The 10,313-nt window shown below is 41.7% G+C and overlaps 1 protein-coding gene across 1 annotated transcript; it reads left to right on the forward strand.

The window, feature by feature from the left end:
* The first annotated feature begins 5,801 nt into the window (after positions 1–5,801).
* On the forward strand, positions 5,802–8,191 carry foxa2 (forkhead box A2). The gene is made up of 2 exons (XM_079175392.1): positions 5,802–5,942; positions 6,607–8,191. Exons 1-2 carry the CDS (start codon positions 5,871–5,873, stop codon positions 7,777–7,779), a joined length of 1,245 nt encoding a protein of 414 aa, XP_079031518.1. The 5' UTR covers positions 5,802–5,870; the 3' UTR covers positions 7,780–8,191.
* The last annotated feature ends 2,122 nt before the right edge of the window (positions 8,192–10,313 follow it).

Consider the following 10,313-nt stretch of genomic DNA (forward strand, 5'->3'; position numbering starts at 1 on the left):
CATTATATCTATTCAAAGCTGGATTGATAGGGTCGACCAATTCATTTAACTACCATGGAAAGGACGCTAATGGGTTATACCTTGAGTCAATTAAGATTAGAAAGACCATTACTGATCCACAACTTTTTAATCACCAGCCCAGGTTTGCCATCTTGTCCACGCTGACGAGGATCTGACAGCACGGCGGCCGAGTGTGAACGGCAATAGCTCATCCTGGATTATTGCACAGGCTTGATTGTAGTGATATTTAGACACAGGGCTTCCCATGGGAGCCTGGCACTTTAATTAACATAGCACTACTGGCCCCCCTCCTGTTTTAATTGCCTTCAGTCTGTGATTAAATGTGTATTGACTCTGCAGTTGGTCCACTAATGAATAACAATGTGCTGATTTGGTGATATTAAATCTTTTGGCTCTAATACACATCCCGTCCTCGTAGTTTAGAAAGTTCAGACATTACAAGGAACCATGGCATCTGAGCACGTCTATGTCAGGGTGGGGGGGGGATATACAATTTATAAAATACATCTATTATGCGTTAATTCATTCAATCAATCAGCTCTTTTAATCTGTAGTTTTAAATCAGATACTTGCTATTAATTAAACCGTTTAACCGTGAAATGTTTTCAATAATGCATACATTTGAGCTCCACTTTTTAATAAGGTGCCCTTTATAAAAGGCTTATAAGTTGTACCTATACGGTATATCAATGGTTAATAGAGGATTGTAGATCATTCTAAACCGTTAAAAAACAAACAAATTTGGGGTTGCCAGGTTGGGAAAGCCCACTTGGCATGTATTCGTTATTTCTATGTGGTAACACTGTATTGATCAATGTTGGCAAGTCATTAATACATGTTCATGCATTTATCACTTTTAAATAAGACATCCAGTTTGCAGAATTTGATCCACATTTTCTACAGACCTTTTCTAGGATTGCGTTGTCTAACTAGTCAAAGAGATTTTTTACAAACTGGCAAGCTGTAAGCTAGATTTATACAACTGATCTATGAAGGATTAGCAAATCATTTTGATTTACTAATCAAGATTAGATTATGATTAATCCAGCGATTAGTTACAACATAATCCCTTTATAAAGGGTGTTGTATCAGAAAGTGGTACCCACTTTTGTTTTAAACTCTGTATTGCAACAATGTGAGCTCCTAAACACTCTAATTTGATGCACAAGCATTCTTTAGTGTCATCTGATCCGTGCATCTCTTGGGATCCCCCCGTTCTACTCTTCTCCTGTGGTCCAATAGATAAACTGTCACCTTGTTTGATAAATGAAGGGCAGCGGTCAACATAGGGTCCTTTAACATGACAAGAGAGAAAAGTATTGAATCTGCAATGCCCTGGATACAGTCAACATAAAACATATCGAATGGCATTCCTCGCCAACATTCCTCTCAATATCAAAAGGTGCGTATTTGAGGATATCCTTAGTGCGTTTACGCCTGTGTTTGCTCCCTGACCCACTGGGGCCAGTGCAATAACTTTGGACTCCCTCCCACACGGCATCTCGTCGCAATGACCACTCTCGGTTTTTATTTAGCTGGGTTGTGTGCCTTCCCAGTCCAGCCGCTTTTCAGATTCATTTCCAGGTAAACACAGTGTGGCCAGCCACAAACCTGCGGCCAACAGGCGTTGTCACAGCTGTGGCAGATAATGGCAAGTCCAAACTCCAGCCCGGCTCTGGAATGTTTACTGTCACCACAGGCAAGTTGGCAGCAAACATTTTCTTTTTTTTTTCCTCCAGCACTTTCTAAGAGGAACGCTCTCTCGTTATTAATTTTATTTTGATGAATCACATGCTTAACCCTTTGCCCTGTGCTGTTTTGTGTGACTTGGTGCACTCAGACGGATACAAAGGCACACACAAAAAACAAAGACATTCTTAAGGGAATCTTTCAATTTCAGTTGAAAAAAAAAAAAAGATCCTCACTTTGAAAGTTGAAACTTAAAGTTAACACATTCCTGCCAACAACTCCTGGGTGTTTGAAGGAATGTTCCAAAGAGTTCCGCCTTCCTCTCACAGACCAGGGAGCACCCTGTTTCCATCCCCCTGCCCTGCACCCAAAAAACCAACAGTATCTGTACCAGAAAACTAGGCTCAGTGGTGTCACTTTAGGGCCTCGCTCATGCAGGTGTTTGTGCTTTCACTTCTTTAACTGACTCATTAAACTTTCATCATTTAGTGTTTGCCCTTGTCATAACCAGTAAAGGAATGACGCCCAGATGTGTGAAATGTAACACTGATCATCATGGAGGCTAATTGATCAACCAAGTGGCAAAACTCGCCTTGAAGAGAGGACACATGTTGGGAACAGCGGTGGTCTGGGGACGAGACATGTATTCTCGGTCGGAAGATGTCAACTTTACAAGAACGCAGCGTGCCACTTCAGGTTTTTGTTCACTCGTCTTTGTGAGAGAAAGCAAAGTGCAATTCTCATTTCCAGTGTATGCTCAGGGTTGTGAATGCGGGAGCTGGGAACAGAATGATCAACAGTATATGCAGCAGCAACATTTAGGAATACTCTAGTTAATGTGCTGAAAAATGTGCTGTTTTTGAGCTTACACACTGCATTGCAGGTGGCAAATTCAAATTTGATGTTAATAAAAAAAAAAAAAAGGAAGAACAGACATTAGTTAATTTTTAGATTTGACCAGAAGTTTACAAAATCTGCACCTTATTATCAGCCTGGAGCTACTTTTCCGCGGACACAATGAAAAGGGTTTTACTTTGCACCACCAAAAGCAATCTTCTGGCTTCTAAAAGTAAAAGGATTAAAAAAGATTGTTTTTGTAATTTCAGTTTTTTTCATCAAACCTAAAATGATTGTATGTCATCAGTCAGTTTGTATCAGCGGCAGAAATGAACCCTCAATATTTCATCATTAAACAGGTGTAATTGTTAAATCTGGGCATGATGCAATGAAGTTGGATTTGTGATATTTCTTTCTTTATTTGACATCCAACCATGAGGGCTCAGTGACTTCAGCCCCACCACCACTGTTGCGAGCTTAAGAACATTTGGTGCTGTTTGTTGCTTTGGTGGTGCCTAATTTGCACAATGTATTGGCATGTTGCGATTGCAATCAGAGATGAAGAAAAATGTAATTTCTGCTTCAAGCTGTTGTCAAACTGATTCTAAGTGACGTTTATAGTCCGGCAGAGATGTTACAGGTTGCCCAACTTTCTCGTACCTTATTTGACAAAGGAATCAGGACAATAATTGTCCTAGAGTGACTTCCCCTTTTGCACCTGTGAAATAGGGACACAATGTATTAGCATACACATTACATCAGAGGATAAATAATAGGGTGAGAGGGCAGCAGGACAAGACCCAGTTGATTTTTTGTTTTTTTGACCAAATCCAAAATGTGACCTTCACCCATATGAGAGGACTCAGGTTAATGATTAACTATGGAATTAGCAACATGTCTCATCCAGGAACACAGTGTCATTCAGGTCAAGGACCAGTTTAAAATGCTGGTTTGGTGTCAGTTAAAATAATCTTGGAATAACTACATGAAGTGTGTTCAAGGACCAGGCACGGCTGGTTTTAGTAAATATCCACCAGAGGAGTTTTGGTTTTTACCCACTTGAATAGAAAGCGCACTCAATTTATTTTTCTCTCTGAAAAACACCACACTTGTGTAAAACACCAACTAGTGTATTTTTTATCTTTAGAAGCACGTGCAGGTGTGGACAGTTTCGGCTTATTTTTCTGCAGCAGAAATGGTCAAACTTGTTTTTTATTTCAGTGTTTTTTATTTTAAAATATGAACTGGTATCCATTATTCATAAACGTGTGTTTATAAACGCCTATTTTATATGAAGACCTACTGGCTCAATCCGGTTACATCACATATTTTTCCACAGCTCGAAATATCTGCGCCGGTAGTTACAACATACATTATATATAACAACATACATTATATATAATGAATGTTACATGGCTATTTCTTTAAAACGTTTTTATCATTCTGAAACTATTTCATGATTTGTTTTAATTATTAAAGAAAAGAATAGCCTCACAAGCGTGTGTTCACTGAGTCAAGCAGAGAGAGCGCGCAGATCTCCAGCTCTCTCCGGTGAAATCCCCAATCCTCAAACACACAGAGCTTTTTCTCATGATCTCATTTCCAAGTTAAGCAGACTCTGTTAGTCCCTCGTCAACACGACAGGTTTACTCGCCTTTACTAATGGGTCTTATACTGATAGTTATGCTCTTGCGTAAATATGCAGTCAAATAGATGTACCACTACTGACACGTGGCTGGCACCGGACTGCAGCCTCACTTCGATGTTTGTGTCTGTAAATACTGTACAGCAAAGGGCCTCAAACAGCCCGGCTCTAGTCCGTCCGGCGGTAAAGAAACATTTTATGGACTTCTATTATGGGAAGGGTGCCACAATAGCTAATATGAACCAAAAAACAATCTACCCATGTGCGATGTATACTCTGGTACAATTCGGATTAAAAATGCAGTCCAGCAAATAAAAGGTGAGTGAACGACTTGGGGGGGTTTGACAGCGTCCACTACAAACCTGTTTATTGTGGCTTGAATTATTTTGAATATATTTAAAGCCAAAAATTCAAAGAAAGTCAACACAAATTCTATTGATTCTAAAACGTTTCACCGACTAAAAAAAAAAGGGGCTTCTTTATGTGCCACTAACAAAAAGAAAAAGCCAGTTGGAGGCAATAACCAAGAGAGGGCGCTCTGAAGCTATGCCTGGCATATTCAACACTAATTAAAACATTTGGAAACAGTAATTCAGTCATCCAGGTTAGTAAAGCAGAATCAAATCTCTCCTTTTTGCAAATGTTGGTAAAATCTTTGAAAAAAAACAACAACACTTTATTAGTTACAAAGATGCAGAGACCAACTGATTTGTATCAGGACATGCTTGTTGAACAGCTGGAGGCAATGTGAAGAAATGGCTTTCATTTTCACAAAAGGAGTAATTTGAGTGTAAACTCTAGTACTCATGCACATTCAGGCATCCACGCAGGCCCATATCAAGCGTAATATCATGACTCTCTGCAGGTAAAGGCTGGTGTACATCACATAACATAATGGTGTTACTCTAAGAGTAACACACAAACAGCTGTGCGTGGAACAAAACAGCAACACGACCCTGACAATGTGTGATATCATTAATACATGTTTGTAAAGTGTATTCTTTTAAGCTACTGATAAATCACCCTGTATCTAATTTCTTAACGTTTTCATGGTTTTTTTTGTTTATAGTGTAAATTAACTAACAGCTATAGGTTTCAGGCTATAAATTCCTTGAATGCAACGCAATAAAAACGCTTTATGATTTCAGCTCAGTTGAAGTGGAATAAACCCTTTTGGAGGATGTGCGTCACGAAAAGCATGAAAAGCACACCAAAGAAGAGCGCCAGACATTCCTTTTATAGCTCTCTTTTTTTCTTCTTCTTTGGCCTCAGCCAAAATACAATAGTTTATAATGAAGCTTTTCATAAGAAACTGTTCTTTTCAGTCAGCGCAGGTGTACAATTGGGGTGGAGGGGGTGGGGAGGGAGCTTGAGGAGTCTCACGCCTAGGTGCGAGGAGATTATTCAAATAGGGCCCAAGGCGTAGAAGTAGGGATTGGAGGTTTGCCTAGCGCTCAGAGCTATATCACAGCGTTAACAGGCAGCACGGAGCGTCATTTGAACTCCAGTCACTGACAGACGCATTTCACGGCTGGCTCCATAAGACACACATCAACGCCAGTCCTTGACGAAGGGACCCCACCGACGACCCAAATACATCCAGTGGTCCCCAGTCAACCTGCTATTAGAGAGGCTTTGGGCTTTTCCCCTGCTGGGAGACGCTTTGTGAAGGTCCTCCATGATGCTTGGAGCAGTTAAAATGGAAGGACACGAACACACCGACTGGAGCACCTACTACGCAGAGCCCGAGGTGGGTACCTTAAATATATATTTTTTTCCCGTCTAAAGCCAATCCCATTTTATACAACTCAATATTAGCCCTGAGATAATATTAACTTTGTGATCAAATATTGACTTGAGGCGCCTCCAAATCCTCCCCCATCTCCACACAGCGCACTATCCTAACAAAGTTGCTTGACATGTAGGTGGGGGAGAAACTTTTCACTCGGATTATAATTTCAAAAGTCTATACGTATATCTTTACTAAATCAGAGTATTATTTTTTTTTGCCATGTTTCCACTCAACAAACACCTGAGCTGTTTGGTTTTGCGGAGATTGATTCAAATATTTGTGTTGCAGTCGCTATTTTGTGTGAGCGCAGTCATGTTAGGTGTCAACATTCTCAACGACAGCGTGCATTTTTAGCGGATTATTTCACTTAATATCACTTGATACCAGTGGTTGAACACATACCGCTGTGTATTTTTTTTACAATTTTAAAACGATTTGATGCGGAAGCGAAAGCATGTGTACATTTCAACTTTTACGAGCCAGTGCGCGTCTCAAATAACTTCTTTATATTTGTAATACATGCTATCAGTGTATAGAGCTTGAATAAAAAAACAACCTGTGTAAAGTAATTAACACTGTGTGCCAGATGAAACTGATGATTGCCTCTTTCCCTCACTGACAGTGTTACACCTCGGTTGGCAACATGAACACGGGCCTGGGAATGAACTCTATGAATACCTACATGAGCATGTCCGGCATGGGCACCACTGCCAACATGACGGCCAACTCCATGAACATGTCCTACGTCAACACGGGCATGAGTCCCTCCATGACCGGCATGTCGCCGGGCGCCGGAGCCATGAACGGCATGGGCGCGGGCATGACGGCCATGAGCGCCGCCCTGAGCCCCAGCATGAGTCCCATGACCGCGCAGCCCACGTCCATGAACGCCCTGACATCCTACACCAACATGAACGCCATGAGCCCCTACGGACAGTCCAGCATCAACAGGTCCAGAGACCCTAAGACCTACCGCAGGAGCTACACGCACGCGAAGCCGCCGTATTCCTATATTTCCCTCATCACCATGGCCATCCAGCAGTCTCCCAGCAAGATGCTGACGCTGGCCGAGATCTACCAGTGGATAATGGACCTCTTCCCTTTTTACCGACAGAACCAGCAGCGTTGGCAGAACTCCATTCGCCACTCTTTGTCGTTCAATGACTGTTTCCTCAAAGTGCCCAGGTCGCCGGATAAACCCGGGAAAGGCTCCTTTTGGACTCTCCACCCGGACTCCGGGAACATGTTCGAGAACGGCTGCTACCTGAGGAGGCAGAAGCGCTTCAAGTGCGATAAGAAGATGAACCCGAAGGACGGGAGCCGCAAAGGGGGAGACGGCGGCTCCTCCAACAGCAGTTCGGAGAGCTGCAACGGCAACGAGTCCCCGCACTCCAACTCCTCCTCCAGCGACCACAAAAGGTCCCTGTCGGACATGAAGACGAGCCAGGCCCTGAGCCCGGAGCACGCCGTCGCCTCCCCGGTGTCGCAGGGGCAGCACCTCATGTCTCAGCATCACTCGGTCCTTGCGCACGAAGCGCACCTGAAGCCGGAGCACCACTACTCCTTCAACCACCCCTTCTCCATAAATAACCTCATGTCCTCGGAGCAGCAGCACCACAAAATGGACCTAAAGACTTACGAGCAAGTGATGCATTACTCCGGCTATGGCTCCCCCATGGCCGGGGCTCTTTCCATGGGCTCCATGGCGGGGAAAGCCGGTCTGGATTCTTCAGCCATGGCTGACACAACTTACTACCAAGGCGTCTATTCCAGGCCAATCATGAACTCCTCATAAACTCTTTACCCCTCAATGCGATGTGGACTTTCTCCCCCTTTCAATTTGTACATTTGTAAAAAAATATATAGAGTTTGTGTACAATACGTATTTCAAATATTTTTGACGTTTCCCACCGTTTTAGTTGTCGAGTTTGTTCGTAGCCTAATTATTTTGTTGATAATAATAATTAAAAGTAATGATAATGTGACGAGATCTGTTCAGAAGTTCAGGAATGGACCCCAAAGACAAAACAATAACAACTTGCTGTAAAATAGCCGTCATCTGCATCTGCAACTGGATTCCTATATGAATTTAAATGCCTCGCAGGATTTCTTCAATCATTTGTGTAATTCCTATTTATGGCTTGTATATGTGTATTCTTGTAGTGACAAGAACAGAATCTATATTAAAGTGTTATTGGTTTTGTTTTCTGAAATGATGCTGTTATTATTTTTACATTATTATTATTATAATTATTGTTAAGGTATTATTATTATTATTATTATTATTATTAAACGATATATAAAACAATATAGTCTAGAGGAGGCAAAAAGCGTATCCACCATTATATGCAACCATTACAGCAATTGTGTTCCTATTGAGGGTGGATTTAGGTTAAATTAATACAAATAAATGTAACAGATTATTGAAAAAAACTATAGGCACATTTTCACATGAAAGAAAAATAAACTTTATTAATAGTTTACATTAAATACACATTAAATGTGAAAAACTAAAATGTGTAAAGAAGAAGCTATAATTAAAGAACCGTATTTATTTTTCACTTTTTCAGTGTGAGCTATTTATGACATGCATAACAACATGAACACGTTCCATAAAAGGGCTTACAATGACTTTCACAACTTTATATTTTATTTAAAAACATTCTTATCCATGTGCTTTTATAAGAAGGCGCATCTTTTCAGCAGGGATTAATAGCTTTGCTGGACAACGACGAGAACAATGCTCTCAATCTGTCATTAAGAAAATGTAAACAAAACAGACATACGGTTATTAATCGCAAACACAAAGTGAGATATTTATGAGGAAAGACGTTTATCCCACGCATCAGCCACTTTGTAATATTCTGGCACCGAAGTCACAAAGAAGAAACCCCTAAAAATAAACACTTTAGGCAGAAGAAGGCAGGAAATAAAAACACACATTCTAATCCAAATAGACTTCAAATGAAAACATGTGTTTTCTGCAGACATTTAAACCAAACCAAAGAACCGCTAACATGCCCACATGGTTCAATTTCATCTCCCTAACAATCCAGCTCCTGCAAGGAAGGATTGGAGGAAGAAGTAAGTGTGTGGGAAGAGTTCCTCAAATAATGACATACATGGCAACCATTTAAATTCTCACACACAGTGAGACACATTATGATCCAAACCCATCTATAGCACTGTCACTCAAACGCCATGCCTGCCTGCCTGCCAGTCACCCAGGTGGATCCCCATTACACACACACACACACACACACACACACACACACACACACACACACACACACACACACACACGCGCGCACACACACACACACACACACAGACAGACAGACAGACAGCAAAGTTTAGATCAGTGAATAAGATTAAGTGTCATTGTCACATAAAACAGCCTCCCCGTGGAGCAGGAGAATAGTTGCTGGAAAAGAGGGCTGATTTGGGAACAGAGCCGCCTGAATGTGATGCTCTAACTTCTCTCCCCACAATCTGGGGGTCCATTGTCCACTCCCTATTTTTAAAGTAGCCGGACCCTCCCCTCTTGTTAGATAAGATAGGCTACCCCCCCCTCGCACCCTACTGCACGCTCTTCCCTGCTGAGCTCAAATCCAAGGCCGGGGGAGTAATAGTGGGGATTTCTGCTCCCCTTATAACCAAATGACACCCCTTCGCCTTCTGAACACGTAGGGCCTGAAAGTGTGCGTTTATTCTCCAGACCCTCTTTACAGATCGCACTTTAAACAGCGTGATCTGCGAATAAACAAAGCCAGTAAACAATAGAGTGGAGGCTATGCCCACATATAGGAAGAGTACACACACAAGCCAAATTGCACAAGTGTAAACTTTGAATAGGACGCCGCAGCTCTGTAAATTTACACAGACATTACATTTCGTTCTATTCATTTTAGACATATAATGCTAAGCTGATTTTTTTTATAGCACACTGATCGATATCTCTGTAAAATAATCATTTTTTTTTTTTTAACTAGCGGGGCAGTGAAATCTTTGCTTTGTGCTAAAGTCAACAGTGACAGAGTTTGAGCTCAAATAAATGCCGTGATGTCTGGAGCCCTTTGCAGAAGGCAGAAGGCGAGCTTCTACAATGGGCTCCTGTGTGGCTTGCCAACCACAAGCACCGGCTATTTTGCACAGGTATGAATCTTTTTTATTCTCTATAATGTTCTCTTAAAAAAAACAACAATAAATAGATGTTTTCTTTTAACCAAGAGGGAGAGGTGGTTTGGTGGCCGTTCCTGGACATGCATGAGGAAGGGGGGGGGGTGGGGGGTGGTGGTGGCGGAGGCTGATATCCTAAATTCATGAGAA

Source organism: Pholis gunnellus (assembly GCF_910591455.1).
Source record: "Pholis gunnellus genome assembly, chromosome: 15".
Lineage (NCBI taxonomy): Eukaryota > Metazoa > Chordata > Actinopteri > Perciformes > Pholidae > Pholis > Pholis gunnellus.